The following is a 24,160-nucleotide window of genomic DNA, read 5'->3' as shown; positions in this document are numbered from 1 at the left end:
GATTTTGTGCAGCTTTTCATATTTATAGATGAATACTAAATTCTAGCAAAGCGTAAATGCAGTTTCTGGGCTTTTGCATTTGGACCTGTAATCATTAAAACATTTAATATCAAAGCAAAACCGCATCTGTACATCACTTGCACATCAGCACAGTTTTAGCAGTTTAAACGGCTTCAAATGTGGGTGATGAGTCCCTCTAAGATTACATTTTCAGCAGTGTTCGCACACTGAGACTGTGTGGAAAATCATATAAAATTACTTCTGATGAATTTGAACGTTCATTCTGTTTTTATTCCTTTTTTAGAAGAAAAAATCACGTCAGATTGAAATTTTGAGGAAAATGAGGAATAAATTCCACAAAGGACGGTGTGCAATATAAACGCAAATGAAATGCACTGATGTGTTCTGATGTGTGTTGTAGTCGAAGCTTTACAGCACTTGCAAAGTTTCCACTATTTTTGCCCCTTTGAGCCAGACTCGTTTGCAGACTGCGGTCGTAACATTATGAGTAAAATATGAATTTGGGTTATTGTTACAATCCAACGCGCAGCTGCTTGAGTAGCGTCCGTGGTGGCATTGAGAGTGTGGGTTATGGTCTGTGGAAGGACAGAGGTACGTGTCAGGTTGATTTAGTCCGTGTTTAACTTGTGACTGATTGCATCACTGCAGTGGAACAAAGTCAGGTGTGAGGGCAGCACAGTGGTGTTGAATTTCAATGGATATGCCCTTGGCCAGATAGGTGATCACACATGCAAGTACCTACAAATATACACAATATTAAAAATAACTTCCAACGTGCGACATGTGTTTCGTTTTTAAAGTCTTTGCTTTAAACGATTCTTAAATATGAAAGTGTGAATTTAACGCGTATAACCTTTTGGCACAAGCATCAAAGCAGTGCCATCGCACCTGTGCTGACGTCACCCCGTGATCCCCTCAGCTCTGATTTCGGGTGACCGTAAACACTGCGGGCTCGTGTCAGCCCCCCTCTGTGCGCGTGCGCGTTTCCTCCTAAAACTAATTGCAGTTTCGTTCTCTCTCCTTTCTGAGTGACAGAGGATTTCGCTTCGCCCCGAGCGACGTCACGCTAAGGTGGGAGAGCATTTTTGCTGCCTTCATCATCCAAAGAGCCCACACTGACAGCCGTCGCGGCAGAGACGCCTCTACCTGCAGCCGGTGAGCACCGAGAATTACCGAAACTTCATCCGGGCGTCATTTGAGGGCGAGCAGAGTGGGGCCAGCGGGGCTCCGCGCCTGAAGACGTGAACTGTTAGACATGTGTAAGCGCTCCTCTTCCTCTCTGACTCTGATATGACAGTTTTTTTTTGTTTTAAGTAAAATGAGTCAGAGCCGAAGATCCTCACGAGTGGAGCTTTTTCACGCGCTGTTTCGCAGTCAGATAAGACTTGAGTGTTTTCGGGATTCGTCCTCGGTCCGCCCTGGAAGCATGTAACGTGCTGCGACAGATGGGGCAAAACGACAATGCAGAGGTTAACCACACCTTTGAAAGCGGACATCTCTCCAGTAGCCTCTTGACCAACTTTGTTGCGCATTAAGATGCGCACGGCCGACGAGCAGTTGAATTTTTGCGCTCTTCTTGACAGTCTGTAAGCGCGCCTGCACCGACTCCAGCCGCAGACAGCAAGCAGGGACTTCCTATGTATTTAAGAAATAACTCGGTGCTGGCTGAGATCGTCACTCGAAACTTTGGTGGGGAGTCTCTTTGAGGATTTCAACATGACGGCTCGTCTCTCGCGGATCCAGCTGGCTCTGTTCTTTATCTCGCTTTGTCCGGTCAATATCATCGGACTGTGGTGGTGAGTTTGCATTTACTACCACGTGTTTTTCGCTGTCTGTCTCCCGTCAACCCAAAGCTTCGTGTGATTTCTGCGTAATCGCGGTTTTTCTATTTATTTGAAATCTAAATAAACACGCATATATATATAAATATATATGCGCAGTAGCATAACATTAATAAGTGATTAATGATTAGCACATTTCCCAGCAAACTACCCGAATCTAAGAATGCTCAAGAACAATCTAAGGTGCTCCCAGAGTGAGAGACTAAACCTGAAGAGAAGACAGGGAGGTGAGGGAGGTGTGTGCATTTCATTGTCTGCAGCGATAGAGAGGACAGGGAGATCGGTGGATGTGGTGTTGATGGTGTGTGTGGTATGTGTGTGTGTGTGTGTGTGTGTGTGTGTGTGTGTGTGTGTGTGTGTGTGTGTGTCTGTGAGTGAGAGTTCAGAGGGAGGAATGTCAGGTGGCCCTCTGGGCTCAGTGGATATGTCATCATAAAAAAATCCCTATAGGCTCAGCTCCACAAGGTGTGTGACAGTTGGACAGACAGACAGAGAGACAGACAGCAGATCAGCTGATAAAATATTTTCTCTTGGTGAGGGTCTGTCTTACTGTTTCAATAGGAATCAAACTCTCTCTCCGTCTCTCTCTCTCACACACACACACTTTTGTAGTGTTTGAATGTGCAGCTTTGTGATTTTTTTCCACTTGAATCCTCCCACTGTTCATTCACAGCCCAGTCAAGGTCAGTGTGGGATGTAGTGTCATGGAAGCTGTGTGAGTTTATGTCCTTGCATGACTGGTAGATAGAGCTCCTCCACTTTGCCATTTTTCCATCTTACTGTAGAAAAATAGGTTTGTGGAGGTAATCTGTGACGATAGTTTGAATTAACTCGAGTTCTCTTTGTTAATAAAACATAAGAGTCTCTGCTTGTCTATCCACAGGCTGCACTGTATCTGTTACAGATTGTGAAAGTGAGCAAAAATAAGGGGGAGAAGAGAGAATGGGTTCAAGTGTTACTGGTATTTTACATCCAGTACAAGGTGTTTTTCTTTTTACTATAATAACTAATGTGTTAAACAGTAATTTGACATCAGCTCACGCCATTAATGCAGGTTAATAACAATAATGCGTATACATCTTCATTACCACCACATCACAGTTTTCCTTTACCAGACTTTAATATAAGAGACAGAGGTCCTTTTTTAGGCCAAGTGTTGCTGTTGGGCCAAAACACAGTGTTTATTATTTAGCCAGCAAAGTGAATGCCAGCCAGAAAAGTGCTGATCTTTTGCTGAGCTGTGCTGGTACCCAGCTGTGGAAGGAAAGAGAGAAAAACAATGTCCGTACAGGGTCAGCAGTCTGTTTCGTCGCCGTGAATTCATCGCTTTATTTGGGCTAAATCTGCTCATCTCAATGCAAATCAGTAAGCGAAAGATTCCTGACACAGAGCTGTGCTGTTATCTGTGATGTTGATGTCACTGTTTGGCTGGCAGTGTGGGACATTTGTTTTAAATAAGACTGCAGAAGAAGAGAATCAGTGCGAAGAAATCAGCTACTTCCTTTTTATCCCCACTGACATACGCTGTCATCTTCTCTCACTCGCTCTCTAGCTCACTTACACACTTGCTCACACACATAAATGAGTGGGCATATATGCACCAGCACATACACAGAAACGCACACAGTGTGGCCAACTGTGGAGCAGTGAAACCACACCTGTGGATTGCTCTCCTGTCTGCCAGGACAATGATTCTCTCTGTTGAAAGATGCTGTTCATACCATCGTACGTCTCTCTTTCTCGGTCTCCTTCTGAATGTCTCTGTCTCCTTATGTCTTTTGCCGTACTTGTCTTTTGAAGGAAAATGCCTATCACGCAGATAGGTTGTTGATGAAGGAAAAGCGAGAGCTGCAGTGAGAGACGAAGAGTGAGCGAGATGAAATGCTGGGAGATAGCTGTCCTTTCAGTGCCTCTGCTGATTAAAGCGCTCTAATCATTTGGCCTGAGAGCAGAGAGCAAAGCTCAGAGACTCAGACACCAGTCAGGAATGTCTTTGCTCTCTTATGCTAGTTTTGACTGCAGTGCTGAGCAGGGCCAGCTTTGTTGTGCGCCACAGTCCTGAATCGGCGGACGGCCTGCGCAGAGCGTGCCACAGGTGCACACACACACACGCATACTGCATGTGTGTGTGTCAGCACTGCATGCACTCCAAGATATACAGACACACTTATTCAGTCACACATTATGGTGACTATATATATATGTATACGCGCTCATATGCACGCAAACAAACACACACTCGCACAAAATGTATAGTGAGCACTGCCATCATCAGCACGAGAGAGTTTCATTATAACAGATCTTATCTTGTCCTGGGCTGAAAGCTAAACGTGTAATCAGCACCAGGCAGATGGGGTAAGATAAACATTAAATGACGATGTGGGTTTGGCTTTATGTGCAACAGAGAACTGACATCAAATTGTTTATGTGTGTGTTAGTGTGTTTCAGCATATATTTTGGTAGACATTCAGGCCAGCGGTATATTATAATGTCAGAAGAATGCAGAGCAGAGGAGAACGACTGTCTAAGAAATGTCTAAATATCCAAGAATCGAGGAAGAGGAGCGAATTAAGCCTCGGTGGCACATGTTAGGACCTCCTTAAAAAACAGGTAGAATACCTTTGAAGATGAAGAACTCATTACGCGCCATCGCTTCCTTGGTTAATGCTCAAATCAGGCAAACAACACCTCCAAAGACAAAAATGAAGAAAGACTACCTTCACAGACAGATTCGTCCGACATAATTAACCAAGCTGAGCACTTTTAGTGCCTAAACAAACATCTAAATAAAAACTCAAAAAGAAAAGAGTAAGACTAGTAGTCCAAGATGGGACACAGACGCAGGTTTCCTGGGTAACAGTCCGGGAAATGACAATACCCCATCTGAATGTGGACTATTTTATCTGCGAACATTCTTGTGTGTGATCTGCGCAACTATGATGATTTAATCAGGTGATACCTGCACACAAAGCCACATGTGCAGGAGTGATACCAACTAATACCGTGCTGATGTTAGCAGGCGCTGTTATTTACTTTGATGCCTTTCACATTTAGGTGTCGGATAAGAACGCGGGTTCGATTCCCGTCAGCCTGTTCTTAAAAACCGCTTGTGCAAACCCTTCGAAACCTTTTACAGACGTTTAATCTGCTGCCTGCATTTCAATCAAATGGTAGAAGTATGTGCCGAGGCTGTTTCTCTCATCTTAAACTTTGAGACGTGAATAACTGATCTGATCTAAAAATCTGAATCTGAAATGGCAGAAACATCTTCACACATTGGCTTAGTTTATAGACAGATGTCACTATGGCAACCACAGCTTGGTGGTGCACGTTATTCTTAAAAGGAAAGAGACAGTTTAGTTGCTCTAAAGCTTTATTTTATGTGTCATCACGCCTGCGACACACAAACAGGATCTGCCTTCCATGTTCCATGAGTGCTGTTGAGCTCTTTCATGCAGTCATGTGAATATGTCCATATTTTGACTCAGAAATGTATCTGTTAATTGTCACTGGGTGTGCCACGGTTGTTAAACCAGAATAATGTTTTTCTCGTGACATTAGCGCGGCGTTGTTGGTTTCCTGCTGGTCACATTTAATTGCCTTTGCTTCCATTATGAGTGCTGAAACTTTTTATGGCAGCAAATGTCACCGTTTCAGGCTCGTTTCACGGCAGCGTGTCAGCAGGATCGAGCGTGTTTGAAAGCGATCGACACGTTCAGGCTGAGAGGACCGAGAAACAGCGAAGCCGAGAACCAGGAGCTCGTTTTGAAATTTAGTTTGGGAACAGCATGTTTGAATTTGCACACATTTACATCACATGTGAACGGTTTCCTTTTTGTTTTCTAACGAAGCCCAGCATCTTGTTTCCATTTTCACACTCCTGCCGACCCTTTCCCTTTGTCTCGTTTGCTCCGGCGTCTCAGACTAGCGCTTGTCGTGACTGTATTCATCTGCAGCATACTTGAGGGATTAAGGGGGATGAAATTCACTCATTCATGGGTGGAGTGGAAAAAAGAGAAAGGCCCACAGCTCCACGGTGGCGTGAGATCTTTAATGAGATATGAGGTCTCTATGAGTGCCAGTGTTGAATCCCTTTGTGACCTAAAAATAATATGGTTATTATATAATTATTGCCATTGTGAAAAACTATCAGTCCAAGACCTTTGATCATGCCTGACACCTATTTTTTAATAAAGAGTACAAAGAAAGAATCTGCAGACAAACTGTAGATGTTTAGCTCATGATTGGAGCAGCTGAATATTTGTCATAGCAGTGATCGTTTTCCTATCAGTGCCTTTGATTCAAGTACTTGTGATTCTCAGCCTTGTTTTATCTCCGTCTGCCGCGTTCCTCTGCCTGTGCCCGGCTCTTTATCTTCAAGAAGAACTGTTCATGCGAGACAGTGTTTCCTCAAAGCTGCTGATACGATCAATGACTGAACTTCCCTCTCAGTGTTTTGCACTGGGTTATCTGCTCAGGAGCTGTATCATAAATGACTGACTGAAGAACAGTGGCACTTTGCATGAAGAGGATCTGATTACTTGCCCGGCTTTGAAGTTCCTACTTGGACGTGTATGCAAGCTTTTATCTGTGTCTGCACTGTAAGTGCACCTGCGTGGATCATCAGCATTTTTCGTGACATTACAAACATTTTTTCCCTGCTTTTTTTTTTGCACCTGAAATCCGCACTTTTTGGATCCACGGTAAAGCGAGTCCAGAGTCTCCCCTTCCTCACACTGATGCACACTATAATGTTTCAGTCTCCAAACAAGGGCAAGAATGCCGGGCACTTACAGCACGTTGATCCCATCATTGAATTAATGCACCCCATTTTTGGGTATATCTGCAGCAATGTGCTCTTCCACCTGAGTTCACCTCACTTCCATCATTCCCACTCTCCTCGTGCCCTTTGTCTAAACTTCTGAGTCTGATGAACCCACGTTACCCAACCGATGTGCAGCCAAAATTCAGGCATGATTTCTTCCTACTGTGTCCCAGCGTTGCACGATCGTGCTTTGATGTATCCATTTATGTCGATATCGCTCCTAATTGTTAAAACTTGCAAAAGCTCTGAGTTTAATTAAGTTTACTTTGTAATGACTCTCTATTTAGGTCATGCCGGGGCTTGTTTCTGCTCGTCGAGAGCTAGCTAATTATTATAATTATATTAACGTATACCATAACAATTGTTATGCAGCTGAAGACGGCACTGTGTTGCGTGTCACAACCTTAAAGGGGAACTTTATCTCTCATGTCCAGCTCCGTTTGGGAGCTTTGCTGTCAAAATAATCCATATTTATCTCACACTGGGCTTTCGTGCTGCCACTCAGTGTTCATTTGCTCTCTATAAAAAGCTGTTCGCTCCCATTTAAGGCCAGCCTCTCTCGAAGGCAAATTTCTTCTGATTGGCTGCCTCTGGCAAACAGAAGGTTCACAGCCAGAGCTGTTTGCCTGAGATGCCCATGGTGACGTATCTCTTTGATAAATGGATGCATAAGCAGAAAAATGTCAAACGGACCATTTAGAGAGCAGTCAAAGCCCGAGCTCACAGGTGTTAAAGCCACACACACACATATATGTAGCCTCCTGACTACTTTTTTTGTCAAATTTGTCGCATGTTTTGAATCTTTAAATAAATGTTTATATTAAGCAAAAAGAAGAAGAGCAAACACAGTTTTTATTAAGGGAAAGAACCTGTCCAAACCTACCCGCTCTGTGTGAAACAGTAGTTGCTTCCTAATCTTAATAAATGCTTTTGCCTTGTCAGCAAAATCTCCAGCTGTTTGTGATGTGCTGGTGATGAGTCTTTCTGTTGTGGAGGAGCTTTGTCCCACTCTGCTTTACTGAATAGTTTTAATTCAGACACATTGGAGGCTTTTCCAGCACGAGCGCCTGTTTAAGGTCAACTAAGTCTGATTTAAGTCCACACTTTGAAAACCTTCATTTTGGACTTGCTGCAATAGTCCGCTTAACCTTCATGTCATGAACTGATGGTCGGACATTCTCCTTCAGGATTTTCTGGTAGAGAGCAGAATTCATGTGGTCCAGGTCCTGAAGCAGCAAAGGAGCCTCAAACCATCACACAACCACCACCGTGTTCGACTGTAATCCTGGGAAGTTTCAGCACAGTTCCAAGTTGTCTCCATGTGTGAACGTTGGCTCTCACTGTGATTCGCTGGAGTCCCAAAGGCTTAGACTTTGCATTACTTACTTGCTGTTATTTGTGATCTTTTGGCCCCCTTCATTTTGTTGGACAGCCTCGATTTAAGTGATTTTTTTTGCAACAGATCTGGCAATAACCAGGTCTCTGTGACATTGATCTCAGTTTTTAAAAAAACGTGGTTAATCAAAGAAAACTCAGGATTCAACCTGCGGAGATGATACTGGACAGATGGGACAGTGTGCTCGCCTTCGACAGCCGGGAATAATGGGGCTTTTTCACTGTATGTATACTGTACAAGTATAAATACAAATACAAAGCAGATTGCCTCGTGGGAATAAGCCGCTTATCTGTGTAGGTCCGCTGTGAGCAGCAGCACAAAGAGAGAACAAAAGACAAGATGCTTTCTTAAACCAGGGGTGTAATTTTCAGGAGAGTTAGGGGGGTTATGACCCCCCAATAATCAAACCCAACCAGCCAATAAAATGATGAATTATCTTGCATTATTTCTTTACTCATTTCAGGTATTACCAGCAAAATAGTTGCATGTTTAATCATCTGGGAATTTACCGAGATTTATTTATTTATTTAGACAGAGATCTTGACCCCCCCCCCCCAATGCTCAGCACAAAGTTACGCTGATGTCTTAAATGCTATGTTCATCCCGAGAGCAAAACTCTGAATGCATCACAGAAGGTGTGAAGTGAAAAACCTGTGTTGTGCCCTTTTGAACAGGGAGGCAAGGAAATAACATGATTGCATTTCATAAAGTCAGCATGTGCATGGAGTAGTGTCAGGTGGAGTAATATGTAGTAGTGAACAAGGGATCCTGGTGCCAAATTTATCCTTTAATAGTTTCCTTTTTAGCCTCTCTGGCTCTCTCTCCCGATATCTATCTATATATTTGTTTGTGAGGCTCCAGCTGTCTGTGGATTTTTCGAATGCCGTGGACAGAAGTCGGAATAAAACTCGAGTGCATTCACTAGTTTTACGGGTCTCCCATTATAAAAGCCACCCTGGTTTTTGCGAGCTGCTGACAGAGCGGGCCGCGTGCACGTGATGAGCCCTCTTGCAGACATACGCACCAACGAGCGTCTTGCCTTTCTCACAGCCCAGACAGACTGCAAAGACGTACACCTGCATGCATAGACATAAATGTGACATTTATCTCTTCCTCGCTCTCTCACACATGCTCCCCGGTGGCAGTGGGTAGATAATAAGTGGTTTTTGGGAGGGAGTGTATGTTGCTAAGTATTTTACCTGTACCTGGTAATTAACACCTACACACTGTCTGTATGTTTCAATTATCTGTGGGATCACCACACAAACACTCATTGTAGCCTCACAGCTACACTGTTTACACAGAACACCTGTAATGAAAATACAGCATTGTTTCCATAGCAGTGTTTTCAACACACAGAAGTAACCACAGAAGAAATGGAAGAGTGGGTGTCCCACAGTTGTGTGTGGAGATGCCAGTGCACTTTCAGCATATAACATGACATTCGGCTTTTTCCCATTGTGCTCTCTGTATAATGGATGATTATTCGGGATTAGGTGCTTTACAAATGTGTTCTTCTGCTATTGTAACATAACAAAGTCCCGGTGGTACCATATTAAAGGTTAAATGGCCTGTGTTTGTATAGTGCCTTACTAGTCCCAAAGGACCCCAAAGCGCTTTACACATCCAGTCATCATTCACACACTGGTGATGGCAGCTACATTGTAGCCACAGCCGTCCTGGGGAGCACTGACAGAGGCGAGGCTGCCGGACACTGGCGCCACCGGGCCCTCTGACCACCACCAGTAGGCAACGGGTGAAGTGTCTTGCCCAAGGACACAAAGACCGAGACTGTCCGAGCCGGGGCTCGAACCGGCAACCTTCCAATTACAAGGCGAACTCCCAACTCTTGAGCCACGATCGCCTCTTTCAGCAAAGAGGCTAACACGAGCTTTCTTATGTGTGAAAGATACTTAATTCTGTCGTCCGCTGACATGTTGGCCTGCCATCTAAATTATTATATCAGTCTAAAAATAGACAAAAACATGCAGGAACGACCGCAGGAGCCTGTGCTGGGTATCAGACCGCCAGCGGAGAGAATTGGCGAGTGTTTGTTCTGCTTCTTAAAGCAAACTCTCAAGGCAGAAGAATGATATCAGGAGGTGCTATTAACAGGAACGAGGCTGAATGAAAACTATGGGTTGGCCTTTTCCTCGCCCTCGCTTTCTCCTTCCCTCCCTATTTAATTGTAAAACCTCAACTTATGAATCACATCTGCTGGCATCCAGGGACAAAAAGATGCAGAGCAGACATGGAGTAGGTGTTCTACATAGGATAAACTGGCAGCAGGCAGAGATGAGAAAAGCAAAGAGTGGAAATAAAGTCCTCTCATGAAGTCACTTTCCCTGTAGTGACACTGAAGTGTCCACAAATGCTGGCAGTGATTCCACGTGGCAGAGCCAATTCCCCCTTTCCCATTAAGAGTTAGAATAAACTATTTATCTGTGTTATATACACTAATCTGTCAAAGCTGCTCAGGACGATCACAGTTGTATTCATCAAATGCAAGAAATATGTATATACATATTAATGTTTTAAATATTTAAACTTCATGAAGCGAGCTTGATTTATTTTCCCTCACATTTAAACATTTTTTCTTCTTCTTTTCTGTAATATAATATGTGCAGATTCCCTGAAGGAGCGCTGCTTTGAGGACTCTGTGTGGTTTAAGCAGCAAAGCTCTTAACGTCTCTAAAATCTACAGAGAGGCTGTATCGTTAGGAAATCTAGAAAGACTGCCGTCTGCTTTACCAAAATCAACTTAAGCAGCATCAAAATCAACTGTAAAAAGCCGTCCAACTACATGACTTCCAACTTTTTGAGGACCGCACAGTTCCTCCGAGCGCAGTCCAATAACAGAATCTAAACTTGCCAATCTGACATCAGAGTCAGGATTCCTCTGGGAAACTATGCTGTTGTCTCCCACATGCTGATTCAAGAAGCACATTGTCACATGGCTGAGATGTGGTGGGTAGAGGAGCCAAAGAAAAACCTTCTTCGACTGATGATTGCAGAGTTTCCCGAGTGACAAGATAAGCCGTGTGAACTCTCTGTTGTCATAACGCTGCTTAGAAACCATTCTTCTTCTTCTTGTCTAACATTGTTCAAACAGGGCGGTGGGCAGTCCACTGGTCATGGACCCCAACAGCATTTGCAGGAAGGCAAAGCGCCTGGCGGGGAAACAGGCTGAGCTGTGCCAGACTCAGCCCGAGATCATCAACGAGGTGGCCAAAGGAGCCAGGCTGGGCGTCCGGGAGTGCCAGTACCAGTTCAGGTACCGCAGGTGGAACTGCACCAGCCACCACAAATACTTTGGGAAAATACTTCAACAAGGTGAGTGACTTCGTCTGCCTCTTCTTAGTAAAATGCATGCAGTCTTGAAGGAATAGTTGGAAGTAGTGCTGCGAGTTAAATAAGAAGATTTAAATCATTCTCATGTCTACCTGGCGCTACAAGCCAAAATTCAATTTGAAGCTGTCGTGTCTTCGCGGGGTTACGATTATAGCCGCTGTCCTTGCATCAAGTTGAGGTCAGAAGCCTGCCTGATGGCACTCGAACAAACAAGGGCAGCTGTTGTATGTCTGAGGAGACGTATTCACACTTGACTGACTCTCCTCTTCATCAGATTGGGCATGCCTGAAATGATCAGCTAAGAATGCCCTTTCTCTTAACATCTTTCCTAAGATCTCCTAACATCTTCCTCCAACTCTTTGAAGTCTGTAATATAACTGACGCAGGGTCACTGCTGGGTCTTCTGCAATTACTGTGTTGGTTTTTTCTCTTGTCTGATTAGATTCATAGAGAGTTTCTTGTCTCTCCGTTGACTTGCATTACAGAGGACCTTTATCTTTGTGTTTAGTTAACAAACAAGGCACACGTATTATTAATTTACAGCAAAGGAAACACAACGTGCCAAACATTTCATTAAACTCATTTCTGCCTCAGTGGGGGAAGATGTGCAAAATGAAGTTTGGCTCTGATGTGTCATAATTCTAGATAGTAACATACTAGAACTGCACGATTGCCATTAAAATCCAATAAGTTTCCCTTTTGGAGCACTTTTGATTTCATGTGGCCTGACAGTAAGAAGTGCGTCCCATCTAAATGAAGGTAAACACAATAAGTTTTTGCATCAGGAGGCATTTTTGTTCCTTTCAGCTGAGACAAAATCAAAATAACTAACATATTATGCGGCTGAGAGATTTCAAATACCCATTAGATGTGTCAGATATGTTTACTCACCCCTACAATCAACACAGAAGACCTGCGAAACTGAAGTTTATGGAGAAGTTTATGTTTCTTTTAACTTTAATAACTTATAATTATAGATGCAATAATGCTCTCAATGCCTTCTCTTGTTAAGCTCTACAGCTCAATAACAGTGTGACATCAGAAAAGCCATTTTTCTGTAATGAAGGTGGACCAAAGACTGATTTTGTTTTCCATATATGAATTTATGACACCAGTCTTGTTGGACAGAGAAAGAAAGGAGAAAAAGAGAGAAGGAGAGAGGAAGGGAGAGAAGAGGGAAAAGGGCAAGAATCTACCAGTAGGAGACAGACTAGCAATTAATCATGAATTCCTGGCTGTCTATAAGGGAGGCCAAAGTGCTCCGCTGCTTTAAAGCCTTTGTCCACAATTACCTGGATCTGCTCTTAATGGCTGTTTATCATAGACTAGTAGCACTACATGTCAAAATAAAAGTGCCTTCATATTTAATGTTCTCTGGCTGTAAGTGGTTTGCTTAACCTCATTGACCTCTACAGTTCTGCAACAACACACTCTTACAGAGACACTTTCATGACAGTTTTTATTTGCAGAAAAACGAAGGCTGCGTTTTGCACGATTTCTGTCAGGTCACGTGCGACAGCAGCACAGCTACGCCGTGCGTAGGTTTGAAAAGGGAAGCTGCCTCGACTCCTTTGATTGCTCGTCTCATTTTGTGTCACTCTCTGCTGCTGTGTTTGTGGCAGCCAACTCATCGATTCACCGCAGGCATCGTGTTTCTATTTGCTTTATTCGCTTATTTTTGCTACTTTTGTTTTACCTACGGTTACTCCAGCAGCCGACTCGCTGGGCACTGTTCAGTACTGTGAGTTTTCTCCCAATCCTAATGATTCTTACCAATCACGTTTCATCCATCTGTGTGCTTTTTCACGTGTACAGTGGAAAGGTGTTTTACTGACTGAGTTAAACAGGCTTCGAATCCTGTTTAGCAAACAGCCTAAGAGCAGTTTAAAGACCTGCGTGATGGCATTTGTGTATTTCTTGCTGTGTTTGTGAAAAGGATTTATCTTGAGCTGCATCGCTGCTGTACGTCAACACGACTCTCTGAGGAAACAAGGAACGACTGTAGCTGCAGTCGGTGGAATAAGAGCTTTGAATTATTTTGTATTAATAACTGTGCAGAACATGCGTGTGTGTGTGTGTGTGTGTGTGCATATAATGATGAAAACTATTACTCAGTTCGTCTCGGTGTATGGAAAGAAAACGCATATACAAGGATCCATGGTGCAAATGTTTAGTTTTTGATTTGCGTCAAGACAGCAGATGGAAGAGAAACGCTGAAGGTGAAAACTTAGTGTGTGTGTGTGTTTGTGTGTTTATATAACAGGGGTTTTAGCGGATTTCACAACATTACTGAAACACTGCCATTTCAAAACTTTAGTGCGAGACGTCTGAATGAGTGAACACGTTGACACAAGGGCCAACGTGTCCTCACTCCCGTCTCATCACAGACTGAAGCTCGGTCAAGAACTGTGTATTTTAATAAATTGGCCACCTTTTTTGTATCACGTGCAGGGCGCTCTGATTAATTTCATTACAAGTCAGTCAACATGGGAAATCGGCATCATACGATCACAGGCAGATGTGCTCTGCGGGGTCTCAGGTCCCTGTGAAGGAAAAGCTTTTTGCAGATGGGAAAAGGTTGCCTTGCAGCATGCTGTTAATGCTGTGAAACGCTGAATTTTAACTCAGAACACCTGTTGCAAAACCTAACCAGAAGGCTTTTAGTGTCTAAATTTAGACAGGACTAGAAGACGGGCCTGTTTTCTGGTTTGGAAGACAAGTGAACACAACGTTTACTACCTCACCTCCCTGCGTACGTTAAATGTAAATGTTTGTTTGCTGCTTGGGTACAAAAACCATCTTTTAACACAACAAGAGGCACGTTGTCTTAAAAAAGACGGAAAGAAATTGTGTCCTGGCATCGTCAGCAGTTCTTGACGTGGGCTTTGAGAAACCTGTGGGTGCATGAGATAAACCCTGCCAAAAACAAACAAACTGGGAAAGTACCACAGACTGGTTCACAAGTTGTGTCTAGATCTTTGCCCATTTTAAGGCTTGGAGATTAAACTGGATTTAGTTTGAGTTATTTTTATAGAAATTGTGAGGTATCGGCTCCTGTAATTGTGGGGAATCGCTCTGCATTTCCCCACAGTATGGACATGGACTGTGGACTGCTGCTAACGCTCAGCTTCACAGGGTTTGTACAGAATACAGACAAAGGAAGCACAACAAACACTGTCTGTGGGAAAAAAGGGATTCTGGAGCAGCACTGAGCAATGGTAGGACTGGTAAAATGTGTTAAAATGAGAGTCGTTGCCAAATTTGAGCACGTGATAGTTGACAGTGTGGATGTGTCCCAGTGGCTCATTTTGCATGTGCATCAGATTGTTTTCTTCTTGGGCCATAAACATCTTACATACACTTATCTCCCAAACAAAGACTTCTGCTTTCTTGACATCAGTCTTTATTATCCTCTCTGTGTTCGAAAACATACAGACCATGGAGCCAGCATGGCTCCCAGTGCGAGCCAGCCCCCATACAGTGATGCTGTAATCACATAGGAGATATTCCAAATTGTGTGTGCAGAGTTGTGTGTGAAATTCTGTCCTGTGTTACGAACCAAGGCCTCTTGCTTTGGGGCTTCACGTTAATTAAGCCGATCGTCAATCATGTCAAAAACGTTGAGACCTTCTCACTAATGATGCTCTCAGGCTGACTCACAGATATGATTCAGATTCTGTGCTGATTGATTGACACACGGGTTTCAGGATGTTTTATTTTCCTGTCAGTGTTTTTAACATTAATGAGCCTTTAAACTGACACTGTGTGCATGGGCGTGGATATTAAGACACGCTGTGGAAGAGAGCCAGAGATTAATAATAACTAATGATTCAATGCAGAGAGGTGAGTGAAGAGGAAACACCCAGTGCCTCATGGGAATCCCCCAGCAGCCTACACCTATCACAGTGTAGCTAAGGGAGGATTCAGGGTCACCTGATCCAGCTCTAACTATACGCTTTAGCAAAAAGGAAAGTTTGAAGCCTTAAAAGTAGAGATAGTGTCTGTCTCCTGGATCCAGGATGGGATCTGGTTCCACAGAAGAGGGGCCTGAAACAAGCATGTAGCCTTCTGACCTCCTGTGAGAGTGAGAACTGCTGAAGTCCAGCCCCAACATACAACCCGTCTCTTCTGATATGTGTTTGGATTTATAGATACAGTTAATTTCCACACAGCATATGTGATTATATCAGGAGTTCCCCACCTCTCCTCAAACTGTCCCATCTGGGTGTTCCTTGTTTTTAAAAAGTATGAATCACTTCATGGGTAAATTCTGACAGAGATTTTCTTTTATGAGCAAGTTTTGATCTTACATTTTGAAACTCACTCGATATGACCACAGTTCACCTAAACAAACGTTTTCCTATAGCGTGGATCCTCTGTGCCGTAATCCTTTTTAAGCTTTGCTTGACGTCCCTGATCACGTTTAGACGATGACCTCTAAAAGATGAAAAAGCGATTAAAATAATATGTTGTAGATCCTGCAGAAGGACTTTTTTGAAATCGAAGCAGACGTAGACAGGCCCAGACACCCAGCGTGGCAGGGAATTTGTTTGGAATTCATGTCTGCGAGGAAAATGTGAATCAGGGTGCCTCAAATCATCAAATTTTTGATAGCTTCTTTCCTCCTCTCCCTTCGTTTTCTCCCTCTTCTTTAAGCCTTCTGCTTTCCCCCCTCGTGTATGCTGTCGGCCCATTTTTACAGAGAGGATATTTTTGCCTTGTGCTAGTTGATGCCCTCAAAACTGAAATGTGTGAAAAACATGTCAAACAACACTTTTCATGTTCAGTTTTTGCCGTGGAGATTTCCTCTGCTCAGCGTCGTGCTTTGCAAGCACAGTTGGTGACATCTGGATGGCCTCTCGGCTTGTTTGGACACAGCACATGTTGCTATCACCATATTGTACTAATGATTTAAGTGCTGCTGTTTCACACATGTGTTTCTAAATAGTTGGAGGGATGCTTTGGAGATGACACATTTTAATTTGAGTACGTTTGCAGTTATAACCTTCTGCCGAATGGTAGGAACAAAAAGGTGTGGTCTGCTTAAGTTGTAACACACACACACACACACACACACACACACACACACACACACACACACACACACACATATAAACAGACTGGGTGGCGTGCGACAAAACCTGCACACCCCAGCGAGCCTTGATATCAATACCAGCTGTAAGACACCCAGAGATGTCTCCAGTGCAGGCACACTCGTAAAAGTTTGTGTGTGAAAAATATTGTTTTATGCCGTTTGAAGCATTTAACATTTCACAATAGTCTGCTCGTCTTCTGTGTCGTGAAGAGCTGCTGTGTAAAATGTTGGAACCAGCTCAGTAAATCTGAGGATTAGATATGTGAGACGGGACATGCAGCATTTGTACCAGAGTGTGTGTGTGTGTGTGTTACCATTCCTAATGAATCCCATTCAGTGAATCATGCGATATAGAGCTGGCAGTGTTGATAGTGGTGACTGCACAGCCGCTGCCTTCCAGCTCCTAGAAATAAAAATGCTTTTGCTTCATGTAAACTCAGCACACAGTGGTTAAAATAAGATTTTTCCCTCAAACCTGTGAAACTGTTGTGTTTTATTCTCTTCAGAGGTTATTTTTAGATGTTTTTTCGTTTAGTTTATCCTCAGCAGGCCTTACACTATTTAAAACACATCTTCCTACAAATGTTATCATATTTTTTTATCCCTGCACACTTAACAACCTCACACACATGTGTGCAGTCCTGTGATAAACTAAGAACACCTTACTGCCTCCATAAGAATTGAGAAGGTAAGTACAGCCAGGTGCTTCTAATTAAATGTAAATTTGATTAACTCTTGATGATCAGCAAGTGTGGCCACCTCTGTACATCTGGAGCATTCGTACGTGTGTGTCCCAACAACGTCACAGTCTGTCACAGAACTGCAGAAAACCAAGAGCTACAGCTGAGAGGTTCTACAGGCTTTATTTAGCATGTTTAATGTTAAAGTTCATGACAGCACTCTTAGGAAAAATGAAAAAGTATGGCTTGCATGGGAGGATAGTCAGAAGAAAGCGTCTTCTCTCTAAAATGAACATGGCAGCACGGTGCAGGATTGCAAAACTGCATCTGAACAAACGACAAGACTTCGCCAGATAATGCACAGCACCACATCTGGCAAAAAACTCATACTCAGTATTTGCAAGGTGCTCGGGCACTGGGCACACTGGGCATACTGGTACTCGGGACCTCGACCTGATGGAAATGCTGTGATGAAATCCTTCAGAGAGCTGTGCATAAACAAATGTCTGCAAACAGCTTAAAGAGACTAATGTGGTTCCACAACTTACTGAGTCATGCACGACTGCACAGAGTGGAAGCTTTGATGTTTTCACACAACAGTACAGCAGTATCTTTTGTCTGTCTTATTCTAAACCTGAAGAAAGTTTCTTATCATTCTTGTGCTTCTTATACTTATGTTCAGGTCAGAGGGCAACACCGTTGTTTTTGGCGATGCAGCTCGTGAGGTCTAAATAAACCTCTTTGCTCAAGCAGCAGGTGCTCAGTTGTGGTTTAGTCCCCATCAGCTAGCATTTGTTAACATTAAAATAGTAAATATCACATACACACGCGTGTCGTTATTAACTTATGATAATATTACTTGCTAACGTGTTAAACTGTAAATGTTTGGTTTTGTTCTTCTATCCTGAAGATCGACATTCAGAAGGCCAATCATTCAAGCCCTGTATGGGCTTTGGCTGCACAGCACATGGTAGCAGCATCAGTGTGTTGTTATTGCTCGCCATAAAAAAAAAGGGCAAACACACAAATCTTTTTTTATTCCAGTTTGTTCTGCAACAAACGTTCAATTTAAAGTAAGAATAAGAGCAGTGTTCACGTGCATTAGCTCTCAGCAATTTTTTATAGCTGCTCTTTTTCTGTCAGGTGATGGACAATAGCTGCTCTAACCCCGGATAAAGACACGCTGATCTGTGGGTGGCAGAAATGCTGAAGCACCCGCGGGGAGACAGACGATCGATTTGCAGTTGTAGTTGAGCACGGCTTTAACCAGCAGCGTTAAGCCATGCACTCGAAATAAACCAGCAGCTGTGGCGTGTGAGAGCTTGTGTGTACGATTATGTTGGCCTGAGAGAGAAATAGCCGTCCTCAGCACCACAAAGCCAGCGACGCTTCAGTTGTCGTAATCGAGCAGGACTGAGAGAGAAGCGCTCTTATCCTGTTCCCTGGGGCTGAGATATCGACTGATGGGATGCAGAGACAGATGTGGAGGGATGCTTGTTGTTTTATTGTCCTGCAGCTGACTGTGGAGCGATACTGACCACTTAATGAAAAATATGTGTCCAAATGTTGTGAATCCCAACTTTGGACAGTTGGACTTAAAAACTAAACTCATCCCACCAGAAGAGCTTCATGCACATATTTTACATGTATGTAAGGCTTTTGAAGTCTCAGTTGTTGCAAGTCTGTCAGCTGAGGTTTGAGCAACAATCAGAATCAAAGAAGTTGGACACCAGGTTTCCAGTCAGGTTTGTGGAGCCAGATGAAGTTTTATGACATCCAGCATTTTACATGAGAGACATAAGATTTGAGATTTTGTTACGACCCATCAGCAAAATCAGCTCTGTATTTACGGAGCATCACCCATATATGAACACTCGGTATTCAGAGGTCACCAACTTTCAGCAGAGTCAGTCGCTACAGACCTCCAAACTTCGCGTGGCCTTCAGATTAACTCGAGAACGGTGAAGCTTCGTGGAACGGGCTCACAAGCTTCATCCAAACCTTACAATGCAAAGCGTCATATGCTGTGGTGGAAAGCACGCCACCACTGGACTCCAGAGGAGCAGAGACATGTTCTCTGGAGTGACAAATCAGCATCTGGCAGAGTGTGGGTTTGGTGATTGCCAGGAGAACAGTACTTGTCTGACTGCCCTGTGTTTGGTGGGGGGGTGTTTGGTGTTCCCAACTTTGTGGGAACACCAGTGCACAAAGTCCATAAAGACATGAATGCATTTCTGGAAGGACGGTCAAAAATTCCCATTAACACACTCCTAAATTGTGGAAAGCCTTCCCAGAAAAGCTGACGCTGTTATAGCTGCAAAGGGTGGGCCGACATCACATTAAACCCTGTGGATTAAGAATGTGATGTCGCTCAGCTTCATATGCGTGTGAAGGCAGACGAGAGAATACTTTTGGCAGTGTAGTGTGAATGAGATCGAAACGGCACAGAGAATTGTCCCCTGGGGAAGATCTCGCGAAACGGGGACTGGAGATGAGGAGAACTGTCCCATTGCAGTAGAAAATGATGAGGCAGGAGCTGTAATGCTTGATGCCAAGGTTCTATAAGGACATCGATGTCGCCTGTATTAAATCTAAAACTCACATCCAGAAGATTTAGAATAGAAAATGTGTATGGCGTATATTTATACAATCCTGTATTTTACATGTTTGCAGTGGGGCTGTATAAGTTCATTACTATGAATTCCTTCAAACGCTGGTAAAAGTCATCAGATATCTGTGGAATTACTCTTTGTGAGCACTTTTGTAATGCTGCATGCAGACTCAGTAACCGAACCCCCTCTTTTGCTTGTACCTGTTCCTGTAGATATCCGGGAGACAGCTTTTGTTTATGCCATCACAGCCGCCGGTGTGACCCACTCTGTGACGCAGGCCTGCAGTATGGGAGACCTCCTGCAGTGCGGCTGTGAGGCCACCAGGAACAGACCGCCTCCGAAGCCGTCCTCCTCTGGGGACGGGGTCAAGTGGGAGTGGGGGGGCTGCGGAGATGATGTGGAGTTTGGTTATGAAAAGTCAAAGCAGTTTATGGATGCCAAGAGGAGGAAAGGCAAGAGTGACATCAGGACGCTCGTCGACCTGCACAATAATGAAGCTGGCAGACTGGTAAGCAGTTTCACAAAGTTTCTGTATCCTGTTCAAATGTAGTAAGAATGCATGTTTCACCTGCTGATAAAGTTCGACAAAGGTGTCGGTTGTCCATTGGAATGCTTCTTTCCATTCCACTAACATGCGAAAAGAGAAAGCCGCGGCCTCCAGCCATATTTGTGTCGTGCCGTAAGCTGATATTCTAACAAGAATCGGGTTTCTGAAACAAAAAAAACAAGAACGTGCCCGGCGCTTTGTTTTTGAGCCTCGGAGGCAGCCTTTCTACTGCCACTGTAGAAGTTAAAAGTTCCTCTGTGTTGTGAATTACCACCATGATGGTCTTACCGCGCTACTGGAAGATGAAGGAGCAAGTTTAGTTTGGTGTTTGTTTATAAGAAGAACACTGGCAAATCTTCAGGATCGCATTTCCTTGTGCGCCGTTGTCGCTGTTTGAGTTCGTTGCAGAATTGTTAAAAGATGCACAAGCAACACCGAATTATAAAGTTCACTTTAGTTGGGGTCAGCGGCAGGTAGAGAGGAAGAGAGGAGGGTTTTTGGGATGCAGTCCAATTGTAGCATTAGTGAACAAACTGTTTGAACATAGGAAGAAACTTGCACACAAATTCCCAGAGGTTGAGAAATAAGCGTGCTGCGATGCGCCCAAATGTCTGTTTATGTGCATGAATGCATGTCTACTTTTATACACATTTGTGTGTGTGTGTGTGTGTGTGTGTGTGTGTGTGATGGGTTAATTATGTGCATTATAAGTGAATGATCTGTTGTCAAGGCTTGTTAGATGTAGGAAGGCCAGAGGCAACGTGGAGGGAGAGGGGGGCTGGGGAGTTAAATTCCTTCTGAATAGCGTCTGCTTTTATCTTACCTATCTATCAGTGTGTGTGTGTGTGTGTGTGTGTGTGTGTGTGTGTGTGTGTGTGTGTGTGTGTGATCCAGGGCCTTTGTCTGTCATATATCATGAAAACACAATAATAAATTCTTCTTAGGCGAATTAGTCATTTGTCATAAGCAGCTCGGCTTCACTTCAGGGTACAAGTTAACTGTTTTTGTCCTTCTTTCTGCTTGATAAACCCTCTCCTCTCTTTTTCACCTGTCTGCCCTCTTTCACCTCCCTTTTCCCCCCTTTAGGCAGTAAAGCTCTACATGAGGACTGAGTGCAAATGCCACGGACTGTCAGGCTCGTGCACGCTGCGCACGTGCTGGAAAAAGATGCCGCATTTCCGTGAAGTGGGCGACCGCCTGCTGGAGCGATTCAACGGCGCCTCGAAGGTGATGGGCGGCAATGACGGGAAGACCCTGATCCCTGTGGGCCAGAACATCAAACCTCCGGACAAGCAGGATCTGATCTACTCGGACGAGTCTCCGGATTTCTGCCTCGCAAATCGAAAAACAGGTTCGCTGGGAACAAAGGGGCGTATATGCAACAGCACGGCCATGGACATTAGCGGCTGTGATTTGTTGTGCTGCGAGCGAGGCTTCCGGGAGGAGACGGTGGTGTTTGAGGAGAACTGCTTATGCCGTTTCCACTGGTGTTGTGTCGTCCAGTGCAAAAAGTGCATGGTTCGAAAAGAGCTTAGTCTCTGTCACTGACGAACTAAAGTTTAAAGTAGTCAAATTACTTTGTTAATTACAACTACTTTTGTTACTTTTTGAAGTTCTTGCTTTAGTTTGGATAGCGTGAAAGATGCAGAGGATCTCGAGTTTATGGTTATCAAGCTCAGTCAGAAGTTGAAACAATGGAAACAATGGAAACAATGCCATATCCTCCTTCCACCTGCAGTTCAACAACATTGCTTAATAGGAGACGTTGCTTTTATTCCACGATATTCTGCAGGGTAGTAAGAAGATTAAGGACCTCACTATGGCCCATATTCCATTCCAGTGCTCATAGACGTACTGTTATCTAACGGTGTAATGCTCATAGACTTGACATAAAAGATGGACGTAGCCTCTGGATCTAAAGAGTGAAGTAAATGCAAAAGTGCCTTAAACCTGCTTTAATTCCAAAACCCAGCAGGGAGCAACTCCCCAATACGTAATGACTTTATAGCCTCGGTTGCTGTTTTCAAGTCTTCTTCAACCAGTTTGTAAACGATGGGCTCATTTCAGGTAAAACTGACAGTAAAGCAGGACGTGGCAAATCACCCCCATATGAACATGCCAATGGGGATGGTTTTGGTGGCTACACCCATCTTTCATATATATTCCGTCTTAACAAGTGTAATCATATTCTTGAGTTTGCATTTACCAAAAACTGTGTCTCAGTTATTGTAACTGCAGCGAATCAACATAGTGAGAAAACAAAACGATGCTGGTCTTGACCTGTTGTTCTGCTACTACATGAAAAATGTAAAAAAGGGAAACTGTAAACCGTTGTTATAGTTGCAAAGATGCTGTTAACACCATGCTTTGCAGGTGCGGACTTGGCTTGCCAGCAGAGACTCTTATTTATATAAAGATATGATGACTACTTGCTTCCGTCTGTCTCTCAGAAGCACTTTGGATGCAGCAGCTGCCGCGGACGTCCTCATCAGCTTGGCAATCAAACCTGCAGTCGGCTGTTTCTCCTGAACCAAAATAGAAACCTTTTTTTTTCATGACATTTTTTTGTTATCAAAAAAATGTATATGATGCATTTTGTTTATATATTATGATATACAGGGCTAATAATAATAATAATAATGATGCACTATGGATGTTAGCTTTTATTTGATACTGTAAGTGCCTGTGTGCGTGCGTGTGTGTGAGAGAAGGTGTGCATTATTGTGTTTGTGTAGGTTGGCCAGTTATCACCATATCCTTCAGTGTATATATCTTGTTGCTGTCTGTTAAACTGCAGTATGCTGCTTACTGAAAGCACACCACTCCTGGACAGTCTGTCTCTGAGCGACACAGACGAGGTCTTTTTTTGTTGCTTTGTTCCTCTTCAGCAGAAATACCCATAAACTTATTGTATCATCTAATTTACACTTTTGTATATCTGGCAGTGCACAGCAAGTATACTGAACTATAACACAACATTGCTTCAGTTTGTGCTGTTCAGGTTTTTGTGTTTGCGCGAGGTTTCATGTAGGTACGCATTTATAATTTAGAGTCAGCTGGTTTTAGCGGCGCACCGTGGCTCACATCTGGATGCTTCCTCGTCACTTTTATCGTCTGCTGTGTGACAGACTTTTATAACCTAACCGATGGTTATTCTGTAAGTCCATTTTGTAGTTGATGTTAACCACTTAAGGTCATGATAACAGCTGTCACAGCAGTCCTTAGTGTTTTTGTGTGAACGGAGCCAGAGCACGGCAGTGATGAGGAGGCTGCATCTTATCACTAGTGGTGTTTTTTGAGAATTTCCCAGAGGTGGGACCAAGTCATTGTTTTGCAAGTCTCAAGTAAGTCTCAAGTCTTTATCCTCAAGTCTCAAGTCAAGTCTCAAGTAATGTCAGGCAAGTCAGAGTCGAGTCTCAAGTCACTGGTGTAAAAGTCCGAGTCAAGTCACAAGTCTGAAATTTTGAATTTCAAGTCCTTTCGAGTCTTTAAAAAAAAAAAAAAAAAACGAAAAAAAGCATGTTGCAGTTATGCTAAATGTAAATATTAGACCATGTAATTTTTAAATCTGTGTTTTTCTCAACACATGACAAAATAGTGAACTTAGAAAATATACACAAATTGTGAAATTGCACCTCTTTAAAATGCAGCTCAATTAAACCTAGCTCCAAGAATAATTTTCACCGACAGTTCTGAGATAAGCTGCATGTTATTCTTGGATGCAGTTTGGCACGACATAGTAACTTCAGGTCACTGCAACAAGTCCAGGTACAGTTTACCGACGGATGGGTG

General features: G+C 43.5%; 1 protein-coding gene across 1 annotated transcript; it reads left to right on the top strand.

The window, feature by feature from the left end:
• The first annotated feature begins 1,059 nt into the window (after positions 1-1,059).
• Positions 1,060-23,850, top strand: wnt6b (wingless-type MMTV integration site family, member 6b). Its single transcript, XM_004566025.3, has 4 exons — positions 1,060-1,817; positions 11,196-11,416; positions 20,034-20,329; positions 21,455-23,850. Exons 1-4 carry the CDS (start codon positions 1,738-1,740, stop codon positions 21,914-21,916), a joined length of 1,059 nt encoding a protein of 352 aa, XP_004566082.1. The 5' UTR covers positions 1,060-1,737; the 3' UTR covers positions 21,917-23,850.
• The last annotated feature ends 310 nt before the right edge of the window (positions 23,851-24,160 follow it).

The sequence above is a fragment of the Maylandia zebra genome, linkage group LG16 (assembly GCF_041146795.1).
Source record: "Maylandia zebra isolate NMK-2024a linkage group LG16, Mzebra_GT3a, whole genome shotgun sequence".
Taxonomy (NCBI): Eukaryota; Metazoa; Chordata; class Actinopteri; order Cichliformes; family Cichlidae; genus Maylandia; species Maylandia zebra.
The sequence above is the reverse complement of the archived record's forward strand: the minus strand, read 5'-3'. Positions and strand labels throughout refer to the sequence as shown.